At 43.7% G+C, this 17,894-nt stretch overlaps 1 protein-coding gene across 4 annotated transcripts in view; it reads right to left on the bottom strand.

Annotated features, from left to right (window-relative positions):
- LOC120426151 (dynein axonemal heavy chain 10) overlaps positions 1-17,894 on the bottom strand; it is a 105,944-nt gene that overhangs the window by 16,583 nt on the left and 71,467 nt on the right. For 2 of the 4 annotated variants that reach the window (XM_052706310.1, XM_039590869.2), the window contains 16 exons: positions 15,629-16,525; positions 14,520-15,568; positions 14,252-14,456; positions 13,872-14,014; positions 13,345-13,549; positions 13,126-13,285; positions 12,415-12,588; positions 11,089-12,315; positions 10,119-11,026; positions 9,994-10,065; positions 9,327-9,938; positions 8,332-8,493; positions 8,091-8,262; positions 7,895-8,026; positions 6,499-6,537; positions 1,616-1,968 (listed from right to left, as the gene is read on the bottom strand). In XM_052706310.1, coding sequence (XP_052562270.1) covers positions 1,616-1,968; positions 6,499-6,537; positions 7,895-8,026; positions 8,091-8,262; positions 8,332-8,493; positions 9,327-9,938; positions 9,994-10,065; positions 10,119-11,026; positions 11,089-12,315; positions 12,415-12,588; positions 13,126-13,285; positions 13,345-13,549; positions 13,872-14,014; positions 14,252-14,456; positions 14,520-15,568; positions 15,629-16,525 — 6,510 coding nt within the window. The remainder of the gene's footprint in view (positions 1-1,615; positions 1,969-6,498; positions 6,538-7,894; positions 8,027-8,090; positions 8,263-8,331; positions 8,494-9,326; positions 9,939-9,993; positions 10,066-10,118; positions 11,027-11,088; positions 12,316-12,414; positions 12,589-13,125; positions 13,286-13,344; positions 13,550-13,871; positions 14,015-14,251; positions 14,457-14,519; positions 15,569-15,628; positions 16,526-17,894) is intronic. The other 2 variants (XM_052706311.1, XM_052706312.1) reach the window with 2 other exon arrangements.

The following is a 17,894-nucleotide window of genomic DNA, read 5'->3' as shown; positions in this document are numbered from 1 at the left end:
AGGAAATATGTTTTGAACTCCCATGTTTAGATTGGTGGCCTGTGAAACTAACCCATCGACCATCAGAAGGTTTAACACTACAGGAGTGAATTGATCCGCACACTGAAAAAAATCAGTCCCCAAAATCGTGAACAAGCGTGTTAAAATTCCATACGTGTAAGTGTTTTTGTGCCACGAAAAACTACACTCAAACCCCGATGGTTTGACACCAACTGTTGTCAAACGAACGGGTCACTTTTTAGTTTGACACCCCTTTTACACGGAGTTCACACACACACTACCAAACGTTTGTTTTGATAGTGTGCGTGAGCGCCGTGTTAAAAGTGACAGTTTGTCACTTTTTAGTTTGACTTTGACCAACCAACGGGGTACAAACTAAAAAAGTGTCAAACGAAAAAGTGACCAACCACCAGGGGTTGAGTGTATCCCTTTTTCCACAATCCCTCCGTACAATGATTGAACGAGAAAAATCACAAATCCGCATAAATAATTTCAAGATTGTTCAGGTGTAGCCACGTAGCCCAGTGGTAACGCTTCCGCCTCGTAAGGGGTAGATCGGGGTTCAAATCCCGGCTCGGACTAGAAAACTGGCGATCTTTTCCCTTCTGGATTCGATTGCTTAGTAAAGGGAAAGTAGTGTATCGTCACAAACTGGACCTTATCAAGACACCTTAGGAAGACAACCTATGGAATGTTAACATTAACCTTAACATGTTAACATTAAGTTGATTAATAACTGTCACTGAATCCGCTTTGTAAATGCCGGCTCTTATACTCTTCACGGGTGTTCCCCTCAGGAACAGGGAAAGATTTACTTTTTTTACTCTTTGGTCTGACAGTCTTGGTCTGACAGTCTTGGTCAGACAGATTTGGTCTGACTGCTTTATCATGGATTTTGGTCTGGCTAGGCGAGGGATAGGACACAGCACCCTTCTGATTACACACCTTTGTCTAACGCACTCAATTTAAATCATCTTTATTTGATTTCTAAAAAGTTTGATAGATGGATAGCGGAAAAAAATATTTAAATTTCATTGCCTTTTTTACTCACCTGTAAAGCCTCGGCATTATTGCAAACCTCCGTGCGTAGGATGCCCGGATGTGGACAATAAAGCTCGCTATCCTTCCTGTTCAAATATCCTGCCACGTTGTTTACTCTGTACGTGGGTGGGAGTATGTTTGCTAATACAGACAGTGTGTGTGTGTGTGTGTTTGTTGGCCGCGACAATATCTGTGTCACACTGCTCGTGCCCATATCCGCTGGCTAGCTGGCAATTTGCCGACCACCTTGCCATAGCCATATCCTGTAGATCCAGCAGAATGGACAACCCGAACCGTCAACCTTGGTATCTGGGGATTATTTGAGGTTGCTGGAATAAATCTAAGAAGGACTGCAAATTAAAGTCCTTCTAAAAGTTTAAAAAGATTTTTGTAAAAGTATTTTTTTCAACTTTTTTCTTCAGACGGCAATTACCAACATTACCCTGACAGCATGATTAGTTTTAAAAGGCAATTAATCAGCAGACTTCCCGTTCATCGCTCGCCGCTCGTCATAAATGATGTGGAAGAGCCGACACATACGTGTTAACAGCATTATTCTAACCCCTCAACCTACCAGCAGGTGTTCGATCCAATCGCCGAGCTGCTTACAGGTGGCCGGTGCCAGATTCCGCCAGTCGTCCGGCAGCAGCCCGTTGAACAGCGCCCCGCCGATCCCGTCCAGCACCGCGTCCATGCCGATCTCACCGGCCAGCGCTCGCCGCAGATTCTGCAGCGTGCGTTCCATCCGGACCAGCAGCCGGTTGAATCGCTCCAGTTCCTGCAGCAGAACCACGCACACCGGGGTGATGTTGATCTGGTACTGCTTCTTGACGCGCCAAATTTCGAACGGTTTGGGCAGCTTTTTCAGGATATCCACCGCTACCTTGTCGATGAACTCGTCACGGCTGACGCCACCCGTTTCGGCACCTGCGACAGGGGCAGGTGGGGGAAAGGATGAGGACAAGGGAAGTTTGTGAATTATTTGTTGTTGAAAGTGTGTCCACTCTGGCAGACCAGGGAGTCTTCATCGAATGGTTGCTGTAGTAGTGCGATTCTCTGTGATTATATGCAATCCACTCTTACATTTTAATGGAACTTTTTTTAACTCTTCGACAAAAAAGATTATTCTTATGTACAATTTTATGGGGAATACGCTGGTGACGGTTCATTTCAAATTAAATCGCATGTATATTGAGGAAATTGCTCGTAAAGTTTTCAATAGTGCAAAATGCACAAAAGTTTGATTCCAAACGAAAATCAATCCAGCGTCAAGTTTCCTTTAAAAATAGTCTTCGAGTTTTGTTCTATCATATTTTCTTTCCGAGATTGTCCATCTGAAATCAGAGCTTTTTTGAAAATGTTGGCGTAAATCGCAAAACTTTGAGGCGGTGGCAAAAAAAAAGAAGAGATGGTCCAATTTTGCTGAAATTTTAGATTCTTGCATATTTCAATAGTTCAGCTCCACCAAGTTTGAGCAAGATAAGAATAAAGTCGATTAAGAGCGGTGTGCGAAATGATTCATTAGACATTTACAGGGACAGCTTAAATTTTAATACTAAGAGAAAATCAATTTAAAAAAACTAACTTAATCCACCAATGTGCCAACAAATGGTAGGGGAAGGTGGGGCAAGACGACCATATGGGGCAAGAGGAACAATCGCTCGTACGGCCCTTTTTTTCAATTTTGATTTTTTCCAACATGAGGAATTGTTGCTAGCAATGCAATTAGCTGATTCTACTACCACATAACCACCAAAACGACGTAAACGCCACGGTGCATAATATTGAATGAAGTTTTTTTCAAAACCTTTGTTTCCTTATAATATTTGGAAAGTACAAAATAAGGCTTAGGGTTCGTTTTAAGGCTCATTTAACAAAATGCTTTTTTTTCCTAGATCAGTAGTGTCCCTACCAATGACTTGCACGTATTATAAAGTATGATTTATGTTTTGGTTATTTTTGTAGAGAGTTTTTAAAAAATCTTGTTTAGGTGGGGCAAGTGTACCATATGGATTTTTAGTGTGGAAAAAAATACGAATTGCTGCAGCAACATATTTTATTGTGAAAAAATACATAAAAGTACAAAAAAACTGATAAACAATTGTAAAAAAAAATTGTCCATACAAAATATAGTGATATTATGAAAATTTACTATTTATCATCTAAGTAATATTTTTTTTCGTAAAAACGATAAAATTTTTAGTAAAATATTATTATTTAATCTAAAAATGGAAGAAACCTTTCAAATACATTCTAATCTGATGTATCTAAGTGATAACAGTTCAATTGTTAGCAAATTAACATGTTGTTTCATGCATTGTTCCTCTTGCCCCAACGGGTTGTTCGTCTTGCCCCACTAGTTGAGTAGAACGTACGGAAAATCAAAAATTTTAAAATCATTTTTTTACATTAAAAAACAGGATTTTTTAAAAACTTGTTCTAACAAAGTCTTAGTCAAGACCTAGAATAAGATGATTATAATAAAATCCGACAGATTTTTTAACTTTTTAATGGGTTATAACGAGCATTTCCTTAGCTTGTTACACTTGCCCCACTTTCCCCTAATATGATGGGTTTGGACACAAATTTCATCTATTTTTTAGACCCGGAATAAAAAAAATACACAAATTTCACTTGAGACAGGGTTGCCAGATTCTTCAATGTTTTGGACTCGTTGCAAAGTTATTTCGACCTAATCAACGATGGGTTGAATGTTGGAATCGGACATCGGTTACATACATTTAAGTGAAATCCGGCTTAAGTGGTCATATCTCGAGACAGGGTTGCCAGATCTTCAACGTTTTGGGCAGAATGGTCCGTCTAAGTAAAATGTACCGAAAACCTTAGAAAATCATGCAAATTTATGAATCTATTGTAGAAGGCTTATGCTTTGGAATGTTCCCTTCAATGTTATGTACTTGGTTGATGAAAAAGACGACATAAAACTATTTTTAATGCACTTTAAAAAAATGTGTTTATTTCGACTAACTTTCCAGGGTGCGGGGCACAATGGACCACCTTAGAAAACAAGTCATTTCGTCTAATACAACGTTGAAGGGTGATAAGAAATTAAATAAATTAAGTAACCTTTCCAACATAGTTTCCATAAAGTTTGATCACTTTTATAAAAATAGTCACTTCACAAAACAAACATGTTAGAAAATGGTGTAAGTACATATGTCGAAATAATTTTACAAATAAGCATCATAACAATCAACTAATGTTGCTTAAACGTGATTTGTGAAGCTATCAGGAGTGAAATAATCCATCTAATCCAAATTTACTTTTGATTGTGGCCCATTCTGCCCCCAAGTGGATTTTAATTTGACACTTCCACCACCAAGCCTCTAAATGATTTGAAGGTTTCGTTGTGGTTTGATTACCTTCGTAATAGCTCCTGTTAACATTCTAAACATTGAACAAACTTTTTCAAACAATCTAACTTTTCAGAAAGCTTATTTAAGAACCTCGAAATAAACAACATTTGCGTGGTTTTGTCAATTAATTTACATTTTTGCTCATAATTCGAAAAATACAATTAATTCAATCGTCTTTTTCGGTGTGATGATGTAATTTGACGACTTTTATTAGACCCTTGCCTTATAGTTGGTCTAAATCTATTTAAAGCCCAAATCCAAGGGTGGCCCATTCTGCCCCCCCCCCCCTGCCCCTATCATTATTAGAGCAGGATTATACCCTTACCTCAGGTGAGGGAGGCAAAAAGGAGTCGTATGCAGTTTCTTGGTTGGTGTGGGATTTTTGAAGATCTTTTTCTGAGTAATTTTACAAATAGCGTGAGTCCCAAAATAGATGTTTTGATCAAAAGAAACGATCACAAAATGTTGCATTTAAACCAATTGAAAAAATAGCGATTTCGTTCAGAATTTCTTAGGTGCAAACATGGTTCAAAACGTGCAGCTCAAACCGGGACCGCGGTTCGACGGACCAAACGGTGAATTCGCTTCCAACTAGACTGGACGCCCTGTGAAATGTCACACCTTCCCTGCTGCTCCGCGTAGAGAGTGATGATTGTACGTGCGGTCAAGATAAATGGATTACACTGAAAGAAACCAACATAGCAAATTCATGTGTTTTTTCACGTGAGCGTCTTCAAAAAACAACACGATAAATTCACATGCTTTTCCTATGACTCACATATGATTTGCATGTTGAATTGATGAGAAAATCATTTGAAATCAGCTGATCGCTACCGAAAAACATTTCATTATTGTATCGCATGGTGTTCACTTTGGATTCAAATGAATTTCCCTTCATTTTGCCCCATTTGACTTTTCCCCTGATTTTGAAATGAAAAACACGTTAGATTCAAATGTGTTGGTTTTGAATGTCGAGCGTTGAACTTTTGCCTATAAATCAAGATGGTGACGAGTGCAGACGAGAATTAGCTGTTAATTTTTGCTCCTGCAATTGTTAAAGTTTAAGGCGCAGGATTATGCAAAGAAGACTAATCGTTTTGTAAATTATATTTGAGGTAAGTCCTAACTAATGACCGTGATTTATTTCTTATTCAATGATGAATATTTTTTATATTTACAGATCCCGATGAGCATTAAGAAATCTACATCAAGAAGATGATTACTGAGCAGAGAATTGGAACATCGGAACAAAGGTTCTATCATCGGCCCCTTCACCAAGAGGACATTCCCTCAAGCCGGAGATCTTTAAAATCGTCGTTTAATCCGTCGGGTTGGTGGCCGGGATGTGTCTTAAAATTACTTTAGATTCGCGAACGCAGATTTTAGACCATGACCGCTTTTACAGTGATTTTAATTGGGAAGAAAAGTGTGTGAAGAATCATTGCCTTAAAGAATGTAAAAAAAAAAATAAAGCTATTAAAATTAAAAAAAAGTTTTTTTTTAAATGCATAAATATCACATTTCTAAAATATGCTCGCATGGTTTTCATAAGAGAAACATGTGGATTATATTAGCAATTCATTCAAATTTGAAGTGAACAGCACTTCAAAATCAAGTGCGAAGTCACACGAAACTAACGTGATTTGCACTTGAAATTAATACGGCGCACGATTGAAAATTTTCAAGTGTTTTGCACATGACATTCACATGCAAAGTAGTATGGGGTAGATTCATGTGGAAAACATGTGACATTGCTATGTCGGTTTCTTTCAGTGTAGGTGTCGAGCATTTTCGTGTCGCGCTGAGGTTGTTGATGTGCGGTGATAAGGTGACGAACTAACAAACGGTTGGTGTGTAAAATTTAGTTGTTATCGTGTATTCACACACAAGCTAGTTAGAAGGGTTGCTAAATTATCGTGCGTCTCCTCAAACGTATCTTTTATGATTATTTTCATGGAGATGCATGGTTCTTCAAAAGGTGGTTGTGCACTGCTATGGTTAAAAAGTGAATAATCTTTGAAAGTGCAAATTGCAAAGCTACTGTGAAGAAATCAAACACCAACCACAAGCCGGTACCTACCCCGATGATCTGTACTACTCTGTTGGCTCCTGGCGCAAACTACAAGAACACCATAATATGTACAATATTCACATTAGTGGCTAGTTGTTTTGTTTGTTGTATGGCAAAGCCATGCAAAGAAAGAAGCAGAAGAAAATTCTCTTGTGTGTTGTAGGAGAGGAAAAACAGAGACATTAACCCACATGCGGCTACAAGTGGAAACCCACCACCACCAAGCTACTCGGATCGGGATACTGTTGGTATTTACAAAAGGGAATGGAGGATCACCCTACTATTGAACCACGGTCTTGGTGTTCGAATTTAGTACCCTTTCAGCATGAATGATAACGATACAATACGTCAACAATAGGTTCACCGTCCCCTAGTCTTATTTGCCTGGTAGAAATGGCGGTTCGAGTGGCTAAAGGATATTTATGTATGTACACATCCGTATGTTAAGTGTACTTTCGCCTATCGTCCTAACGCTGCAACTGCTTCTGTTGAGACCGACTTCCTTGGCAAATAACACTACACGTGGGTATGAATGTGTGTCTGTGTCTATGGGTAAACTATAGGTTCCTGATATCTCTCGAAGCCACCCCAGTTTACCTTCGAGGGAGGGGTTCGAAACGTGTTTTCTGTGCAAATATCATAACAGAAACGATAATAGCAACTTCAATTATACCACATACTACATATAGAGGAGAATCGTCGCCGACGCAGCATCAGAATCGGAGAATTCACACATTCATATTCAGGGACGAAGATGCAAACTTGTGTGCATGAATGATATCCTGATGAGCATGAAACACGGTTACGGGAGTAATGAATGGGGACTGGAGAAGTCCTTTGGGGTAAGTGGAAAACTTTACCCGATGAATTGTGCAGCTTAATTGGTGCGACACAGACAAGTAGACTTACAGTTGTTAAACTCTTTTGAACATGCGTGTTTAGATTCAAGATTAAAGCAAGCTATCAGAAAAAAAACTAACATGTTTTTCCACTAGTCTATGTCTACCAACATCCCACAGACCAACAATACCGACGGAGAATTGAAGGCCAAACTGTGCAGGGAGGACAGAGGCACTTTAAATAGTTTTGTAATTATTATTGCCCAACTGATACGCTGACTTGCTCGACGCTGTGAAATTGTTCTCATAAAATTAATTATCCCTGTAGTAATTGAACGAGCCGGCGATATGACGGTGGCCACATTCCTGCTGCTCTATTGAGAGGGCAAACAAGAACCATTCCGTGTCCATTCAGGTGTTTATCTTCGACAAACTATCGCAATTTAGCGAAGCAATAGCGATGATTCGCTTCGTGGGATGTTCATGGATTGCGTAGGAACTCCAACGAGTTGAGGTTAGGCAACCAAGCAAGGCCGGAACATCCCACGCTTGCAGCAAGTACTTACTCGTCTGAGGCTGCAGGTCAATCAGGTAGGTCCACATCTCGCGGACCGCAATCGTGTAGTAGCCAATCTCGGCGTTCGAGTGCAGACCAAACACTTCCGGTGTGTTGGTCAGGGGGAGCGTATCGATGCAAGCTGCAAACCGGATGCGTGATTGATTGGCTGCTTCTCAATTGAGGGTTTCGCTACCCAATCTTACCTACAAACTCGTCCCGCGTGGCCACCTCGAAGATCCGGTAGTCCACCAATTCATCCTGGTAAAAGTGGAACGGCTGGAACGTGTCAAACAGGAAGTCGCCCATGTACTCGTTCATGTACGTCTTGACGACGCGTCGGTCAAAGTCGTCGATGACACGGCCTCCGTACATGACCTGAAACAACACCCAAGGAGACCGGTCAACAAGATTCGTACGTCGATGGTCATTAAAATTGACGGCTACCTCGCCAATCAGGTACTGCAGGCTGTTCCACGGCAGTCGGGTCTCGTTCAGGGCGAGTGCCTTCGTTAGGTACGTGTCCAAAATTTGCAGGCAGACGCTAAAGTCGGACTCATTAAAATCGTAGCTGATGTTCCAGCCCAGCTTGCCGTACTTGCGGCGCTCCTAAAAGGAAAGACAGACAAGATGCTTAATAGTATACAGTCTCTAGTGGCTGGATAGGCCTATTCTCGAAGATCCGTGTGGAGGCGGGGGTCATCGTCAACTCGAGCCAGGACCAGTGAAAGAAGAACCCGTTTTGTGATTATCATATGCAGCTTGGTTTTTGCTATCGTTTTTTTACTTCTTTTTTCGATACACCGTGATTCTCCGGAAACTTTTTGATTCTATTTCAGTTCAAACTAGGCTGGCTCAAATTTAATTTTGTTTAAAATTGTATAAATGAGTGCTTAATCTGACACCTTAACATTATTTAAAAGTTTAAGAACAACCTTCGTCCTACGTTCGTTGTTATAATATTTTCAAAACATGAACCAGTCTGGCGAACCTCATTTAAATCAACGATGGCCTCCCCTGTTGGTAAGCTGCACAGTCTAGAGAGCAAACAAGTCATCCCTCTCCCTGATGTTTGTTTTTCCTATGCTCCTCAAACATCGCTCAGTTCCACTGAGTATCCTGATTTGGTTTGAAAAATCATTATCGTTATTATTCATGAGTGCCAAGTCTCCCCCCTGCGAAGAGTTGAGTTTCGAGTCCTCGCTTTTCACTCGAGAGAAAGTACAAGTACCAGCCTAAACGAGACGAAGATGAGATGATAAATTTACATCCCAATTCGCAGTGTCAACGACGACCCCTTTCCCTTACTTTTTTTTTCACTCAAAGCTCTTCTCTAATGATGATGACGTCGATTCCACCGTCATCATCCGAGTGGAGGCGTGATGTATTATGCATGCGCTAGAATCAGGAGGGAAACTTTGCGCGCCTGCAAGATAGCTTACCTGCAGTACGGCGTGGAAGAACGCCAGAACGTATGCAAGCGGTTTGAAGGCTGGGTGGGTGCATGCGTCCAGCGTTTGCTGGCGCAGCTTGAAGAACGTTGCTCGCAGGTTCATCTTGAGTCCGTTCGGTGGTTCCGTTACTACTTTGAGTGATTTCTGTAGGATTCCGATGGGGAAGGACGAAGTTGCTTCAGTGGTGATCCATAGCCGGAAGTCCGGATGGGGTTTAGCGACAGAATCGAGCAGTTTTTCTAAGGTTTTAATGAAGCTCAGGAGCAGGTGACCGTTTTGAAGCATTAACCACAATCCTTGCTCGATTGCTTGATGTAGCAGAGCGAGTGCTTTCTGTTCTTGACCCTGACCGAGCGAGATGTGCCGGAAGCGGGTACCACCAAAGCCACAGCGGTCGGCTAGCTTCATCAGATCATTTGTAGGGTCGGAACCGGGGCTTAAGATGAAGACCACTGGAGTGGTAGCGGAAGATTGCTCGTAAATCGAATCGAAACTCAAGATTGGCGGCGTAATAAACTCCTCTCCCATGATGGTGGAAACGTAGTTATTCACCAGCCGGTAGACGCGGTCCACGCGGAAACATCGCATCACCATGAGGTGCTGTAAACGAATAGGTTCATTAGCTTGTAACAATGCCCAACTAGGGAACACCAACCTCGTAAGCATTCATGTTCTCCGCAAAGTTCCCAGGGTAGTCAGTTCCTTCAGTATCGTCCACATCGTACCACTGAAATATCAAACAATTAATCAAGCGAACCTGACAATCGTAATTCTACTTACACTGGTCCACTCGGCAATATTCCGCTCCACGTGCGACGGCAGCAGGCCAAACTTGTCCGGAAACAGATCTGCCAGCAGCAGCAGATCCTGCCAACCTTTATCGCTTATCCACTTGGCCGGACACGACCGTTCCGACTTTTCCAGCGCAATGTTACCTTTCACAAAAAAGTCCACCTCCATCTGGGTCAGCTTACCGCGACTCTGCTCCAGCTTGACCGTCATCTGGAACGAAAACAGCAGCTTGTGCTTCTCGAAGAAGCCGATGCAGCCGTACTCGTACACATTGCGGGTTAGCGTCACGATTATGTTGTTGAGCCGCTTCACCAGGATGTTGTCGGGAACGGCTTTGCGAAGCGAGTACACAAACACCTCCAGATACGAGCTCAGTGAGTACTGGTACATGGGATTCACGACTGACATTTCCGACAGCACAAAGTACAAGATGGCGCCACGTTGCGCGGCCAAGCGATACCCGTTACGCAAAACTTCAATGTCCACCGAGGTTTCCTCGGCAAGCTTAATCTTTTGCGACACTTCGGCCGCTTTCTCCTTAGTATTCTCCAATGTATCGACGAGCTCAACATTGTCCAGCATGTTTCCGGTGGAGGTCGCCAGCTCCCGCAGCAGTGAATCTTCCAAGTTCTTCAGCAACACCTTGTTGGCGCTGGTTTCCGCGATCAAACTTTCACGACGTTCCTCCAGATCGGGTCGCTCGGCTCGTACTACCACGCTGAGCAGCTGATCCTCCAGTCCACTCATCGTTACCGTGTAGTTGATGATCAGCGCTTTGGCGTACACGGCCGGATCAAAGTTGGGATTTGACAGCTTCGTCGTCAGATACATACGGAAGTTGGCGTCCACGTCCACTTCCTTGTCACCGAGCATCACAAACTGGCGACCGGCTTGAGCTGGAAGCAAGTTTGTTCATCGAATTGGTAAAAACTACTAAGTTTTTAGTCATGTTACTTACTCTTGATATTCTTCTCCAAAATGTTGTCAATAACGGGGTCGATGTAGTCATCAACGTCCTTAAACAAAACCGGATTCCCATACTTGATGGCCATCTCCAGCTGCTTCAGAAAATCCTTGTCGTTGAACGTGAGAACCTTCAAGTTGTTCGCGGATTCCCGCTTCAAGATCCACAGCAGTGCTTGCTGTTGAGGATCAATACAGAGAGGAAATCGTGATGCTCTCGTAGTCAGGATGCCGTTCTGTACGGAAAGCTCATCCGGTGGTAGCCCTTCGGAGGCCCACGTGGTTGTTTCAAGGTCACTGCTCAAGCTAGTGTGGATACGGAATGGTTCGCCGTAGGGAATCTCACGCCCTCGAACGTCAACCAACCAGTCTTCGAAAACGATCGAGTTGCGAAACTCCCAGGAGAATGGACCAGTGTAAGCTAGAAAGGATGCGGATAGAAGACAGGTGCCCACAACTTTTGTCTTGTCATTCTGAAGGTTGCTTAGTTCGATCTTCCAACGATCACGCTCGGAGCTCAGTCCGGAGATTAATTTATCGGCTGCAAGCAATCTCCGTTCGGCTTGCTCCATCATCTCCTGAAGCATCTGTTTCTCTTTGATGGCCGTCGCATACTGATTGTTAAGTTCGTTCAGCTCGGATTCTAGCTTGTTGATTTCTTTGGTCAGCTTGTTGAGAAGCTTCATTTGGCTATCGAGTTCAGCTTCCAGGTAAGCTACCCGATCCTTCTTAGGTTTTACTTCGCGATAAACGTCGCAGTATCCTAGCACTGCTCGTACAAACTTAAGCAGGCCAAAGCCGGCTTTCGAAATCGATTGCATGTCGTCGAGTTTTTGCGATTTCTTCATGTGAGCTCTTACGCTTGCCACCTGTTTTTGGGAGATCTGGTCGCAGTCCAGTTCTTGAAGGCTGCGCAGAAAGTTTCCCTCGGACATCATGCCTTTGGCTGTCTTCCAGGAGATTTCCTTGAAGCCCTTTACGATGGCCACGCATTCGCACACGACCTGCACCGCTTCCGGAGGTGTCGCAAAACTTCGAATTTCCGTAATATCCGACTTGTCCAGATCGGACAGCGCAAGGCGAGCTACTTCGAGAGCTGGCATAGCTGCCGCCAGTGCTTCCTCGGCTTCGGCCTTTTCCACCGTGATGACCTTCTTCTGCTGTTCCACTTCAGTGGACTTTTCCGACGCTTCTGCTTTCTTCGAGTTGGCCTTCTCGGTAGCTGAAATGACACAATCAATTTGTTGCAGGGTTCATCAATTCGACAGTTTGGGAATGAGAAAAGAAACACACACGTGGCGCGTCCCATTGGTCAACCTACACGATTCGATTCCGACCAGCATTTGCTCGCATCGCTGGGCCGCCTCGACCACGTTCTTCCGCTGCTCCTCGACGAGAATGCTCAACTGATCAATCTGAAGTGAGGCTTCATTAATTTTCTCGATTCCGTCCGATAATCGGGAGCACTGTTGCATGATGAAATTATCTTTCTCCTCTGTTGAAGCGTGACAAATTGAAAATGAAAGATGGTGGTGGTGGTGGTGATGGTGACTAGTATTTCTTTGTGGGCCAAAATCTGGGACCGACTTGGGATTGTTCCGCCGCGTTTGGCAGCCAAGTCCGTAGTGTAGTGTGTAACATTTTGGCAGTGAGTGTGACGCTTGGAAAACTTGTCGTGGCGGCAAGCAAGCGAAAAAATGTGGAAAAAAGTGGGAAGTAGTCCTACAGAGCAAGCACCTGCAGGAAAAATCATGCGGAAAATTAGGATGTGAGATAATAACACATCACTTCTAATCTGTTATGGCCGTTCCGATGAACTGGATATCGGGCAGTAATTAAAGAGAAATGAATGCGGTGCTTAGTTGAGATTCAGTTGATAAGGATATTTTATCGGTCTTAGTTAATTGAACTCATGGTCAAATATATTCCTGCCAAAATGCTACATTATTGATTAAATTTATTATTTGAAGATCTTAGGCAAACTTAGATCCACTGTACCATTTTTTGTTAAATATAAATAATAAAAACCAACCTATCAACTTCAGGTATGTATTGATAAAGTCCAGATAGTGCTTCGGCGTGACAAAGTTTTTCCGGCGTAGCTTGAGCAAAAATTGCTGCGTGTAGTGCTTGAGCGATTGATGGACGTGCACGATGTGCGAAATGATGGGCTCCCGGTGAATATCTGGAATCTGAAGCACCCCTCCCCTCAAACGTTATGATAATTTATACAAAAGTAAGCTGACTATACCTTGGCATGATCTGCGAGAAACACCTTGGCCACGGCGTACAGGGCCTGCTCCGGCCACGGAAATACCCAATCGATGGTGGTGCTGCCGACCAGTCCCGGAAAGTTCCGGCAGCGGTTCCGCAGGGCATCGCCCTCGGGGGACATGCACAGCACAACGTGCAGATTCTTGACCGCCCGATCCAGGAAAAACGCCCAGACGCCGTCCCTGGTGGGGTGGTGATGGTAGTGTGATTAATTATAGCCACGCGATTCATCACCGGCAAAGATGGACACACCGAGTCTTTAAGCTAATTATAATTAAGGGAGTCCATCTGGGCTCGGACTCGGAGAGTTGATGAAAAGATCTTTGTGAAAATTTAATTTCCCTATTTCTCGCTGCTGCCGCGAGATAAGCTTATAAGCGCATCTGTTGTAGGACTTCCATTAGCCCCGAGAAAATCTCCGAGTCTACACCGGAAGCTGCTGCTATCCGCCAAGTTGCAACTTTTCATAATAATAATGCGCTTCTGCACTGCGAGCAAACTTACTTGGAGACGGCGTAGCCCTGCTCCTTGGCCGCTCCCCGGCACTGGCCAATTATCGTATCCTTCTCGTCGTCGGTAAACAGCGCTGGCACCATTCCAGTGGTTAAAATATTATTTATGAACTCCAGGAATCCTTCTTCCGCTATCTATTATCGGCAACGGGTTGGTGTGTTTGCGCGAATGCAACCAAAAATATAGAGAAGAGAAAACGTGAGCGAAGCACTTTTGGCCGGAAGTTCGGTTGGAAAACTATGGCGCAGTTTGGAAAGCCCCAAAGAGAGCATCCAATTAGTGCGCAACATAAACAACACTGTTAAACTCTCCTCGGCGAAAACTTTCCCAAATACCGTTGTTAACCCTTTCCCAACCCAAAGCAAACTCACTTGAGCAGCCTTGAAGATGAAGCATGTTTTCTGGTTCTTCACGCCCACATTTACAAACAGCTGCTTCAGGTCCTCACGGAACGAGTTTTCGTTGTAACCTCTGCTCAGCACGATCTGGAAGACTTCACAGTCCGCGGCGAACGCTGCCAACTGAGCGATGCTCTGCTTTCCGGAACCTCCTACTCCTACTAGCATGACGTGACCTCTGTAAAAAAAATAATCTTGTTTCAGTTTCCCTTTCCAACAACAGCCATCAAATCGACCCCACCGATCCATCCGAAGCGCCCGGTGAACTCTAGTCAAGTGCTCCAAGCAGTCCTCGAACAGTACCAAGTTCATGCGGGACTTTTGTTCGTTGTACTCGAGCAGAATCTCCTGAAACAGGAAGTAGATCGCGTCGTAGTCCAGCAAATCCTCGTAGAAGCGCGTTTCTGCCAGGTTGACCGCATTTCGGTAGTCTCCGAACAAAAGTGGATCCCGTAAAGCATACTCCGGCGTTGGTAGATCGTTGACCTGGGTTTTGGAATCACCTCGTGGTACGTCCGGAATCGATTCCACCATGATGGTCCTCCGACTAATTACCGGTTTGGGAGGTGGGAACTGAGTCTGAATTTCTTCAGCAATGTGTAGCGCCATCAGTTCCTGGTCCTGGACGTTGATCAACCGATCACAGATTACCCGGTTAAACTCGTTTCGCCACACTCTGACCAAGTGCCGCACCTCCTTGAAGTAGGTCGGATGTATTTGCAGCAACCCAGCGTAGATCCGCGACAGATCCTTCAAGTTGAAAATGTAGTGAAACTTGGACGGCGTAGGCGGTAGCTTCACGACCAAAACTTTGAATAAATTCAACGTCATCTCGACGACTACATCGGCGGCACTTTGCAACTTCTCGTTGAACGTCTCGAGGTGTCCGCGCAGAATCGACCGGTAGATGTGCGCCAGCGTTGTGTCCCCAGGGAAAACGATGTTACACACAGAGAACATTGATATAAAGCGAGGATCAACGTCGTTACGACCACCACCGGCGCGTCCCATCGCAGCTATAAACGACATATCCTTGAACTTTTTCCAGCTGAGATCCTTCGTCCGGTCGTACATTCCTTCGCGCTCAAACAGCAGCTTGAGCAGCGCGATCGGCTGTTGCGTTCCGTAGTCGTCTACCTGTGGCATGTTCATGTCATCGATGAAGGCTACCACCTTCTTGCCAACCGGCGGTCCGAAGATGTCTTTGGTACGCTTGTCCACCGATGCTTCGATCGTTTTCTGCACGTCCATCGATGAGGTTCGCGAGGAGAAGTTGATGTTTAAGATGATCTGAGATATGGAAAAAACCTTGTAGCAATAAGTTCATTAGATCTTGCCCCAAAAACTTACAAAAGTATCTCGATTGAGTTCCCGCAAAAAGTTGGAAATAACAGCCGTTTTCGACGTTCCAGTATCGCCAACCAGCAAAATCGGGTGGCGGATGTCGTTCATAGATTTGAGAGTCCACTTGGTTTGCAGCGTGTCTACTGTGGGAACCAGAATTTCCCCAAAGGTCATCTCCCGGTTGTGAACGTACTGCGGAACAACCCACTCCCAAGCAAGCCAAACCTTCTTCTCCATGTCGAAGAAGTAGTCGTACAGCGTTGGTTTAAGCGTCGGAAGCTGTCCAGCTTTAGCCGGAGCCGTAGCACTGTCCTCGTAGTTTATCATCTCTAGATTCCGCTTGATAAAGTCGTCGAATCGCGGTCGAGATTCCTCCAGCAGTGCCGCACCCAGCGACGCGTACAAACACTGGATGAATCCACACTCGATAACGTCCTCTTCATAAGGACAGGTTATGGGCGTCTTTGGGAACATGGCTTCGTAAAAGTAACACAACTGGGTTACCATGTTGAGATTCGTCTGTGGTATCACCAGCTTCAATGGATCTTCCTGGTTGTTCCCGTCAACTCCCTCGAGGATATAGTCAATAGCCAGCGGTACAATCTTGTCGAACATTCGGGTAAGCATTTCCTTCTCCTCCTCGTACCGTCCCCGGTGCCAGCGTTCCCAGTAGCACGCGTAACCAAGGTTCTTTGGATCCAGGTAGACCATGCCGGCACGGGAAACCGTGGCCGGCGAAGCGTACGCTAGATCACCGACCTCGAACAGTAGGGCGCAGTAGCTGTTGAGCCGGATGCGTTCGCCGTTGGCCAGGGTCAGCAGTTTGTTGTCGTCCATCACCGAGTTCATGTTTTCGATCCAGAGGGCGTCCACATCGCCGTCAAAGCACACGTAGCGGCGCTCCTGGGGTGAGGAGTTGGTGTTTTGTTACTATAGCAATAATTTGATTTCTCACTAATGGACGTCAAATTTTAGACTCTTAAGCGGAACTACATAATAACCATGTCCTACAGGTAAGTTCTAGTAGAGCATCCGGTTTTAATAGACATCACACCGTCTTTTCAGACTGAATTTACTAACTAAACGGGACAAACACAGAACACCCAGAGGAGATGGGCGGGAATCGAACCCGGGCCCCTTAGCACACATGAGGGATCGGCAGCCTAAGCCGCTAACCACCGCGCCACGGGGTCCTCATAAAGTCTAAGAATAGGTAAGTACAAGTATGTTAAAGTTTTATAATTTTGATTAATATTATCTGTCAAGTTATCTATGTCTTTCAATGAATGCTTGTAATAACTACGGTTCATGTTAAGAGCGAGTCCACGAGCAAAGCATACCCATCTCATCGACCTAACCAATCTGCCTGAAATTTTCAGGGGTTTTTTGTACATATAGCATTTTTTTAACTTTGATTTTTTAAAGGGTTAAAATGGATGAAAATAAACATTTTATGCATGTTTCTATTGTGAAATTGTCTCAGGAACACGAATATGATAAAATTATCACCAGAAAATGGGATCTAAGGGGTCCCCCGAGCAAAAATTTACTTCAAAAAAATCACTAAAAGCAAAAGTGTCTATTGTATGTGTTAAACTTCCTTACCCAAAGCGTTTTCAGTCTCAGATGGTAGTCTAAGATGTCCCCTACAAGTTCCAGGTCGAATCGAGTTGATATCTGGATGGAACAATTTTTTATTTGAGTTTCAAAATTGTTCTTTTTTTCACTTAAATGCCGATAACTTCCTTTAGATTACACCAATTTGGATGCTACACACAGAAAAAAAAAGTTGAATTTTGGAATGTTGAAAATTTGGTAGGTTGAATATTACCTCTTTTTTTGAGTAATATTACATAAAAAATGTGAACCTGATGAATATTCATCAAAAACTGATGAAAATTCATCATTTTCTAGGGTAAAATTCATCATTTTTTTAGGCACAAAATCTGTCACCATTTCCTGATGAATATTACCATCATTTTTTTTTCTGTGCACATCGCATTTTGTTGCATTTTGTACGCCCGTTCAGATGCATTTTGAATTTTGGAATTTAGTTGAATTTTGCCTAAGTAACAGCCCTTTTAAGATTTTTGACGATTTTGAACCGTAAAACTTTGTGTCCCGATTTACCCCACTTCCCGTTGACCCAGAGTGCTCATATGTACAAACAACCCCTGAAAATTTCATGCAGATTGGCGAGGTCCAAACGACGTCCCATACTAATGTGTCCCTTTCAAATGTTAGGCTCCATTCGATCGTCAAAACTCCAGTA

The sequence above is a fragment of the Culex pipiens genome, chromosome 1, assembly GCF_016801865.2.
Source record: "Culex pipiens pallens isolate TS chromosome 1, TS_CPP_V2, whole genome shotgun sequence".
Classification (NCBI taxonomy): domain Eukaryota; kingdom Metazoa; phylum Arthropoda; class Insecta; order Diptera; family Culicidae; genus Culex; species Culex pipiens.
This window is presented reverse-complemented; position numbering and strand designations above follow the sequence as displayed.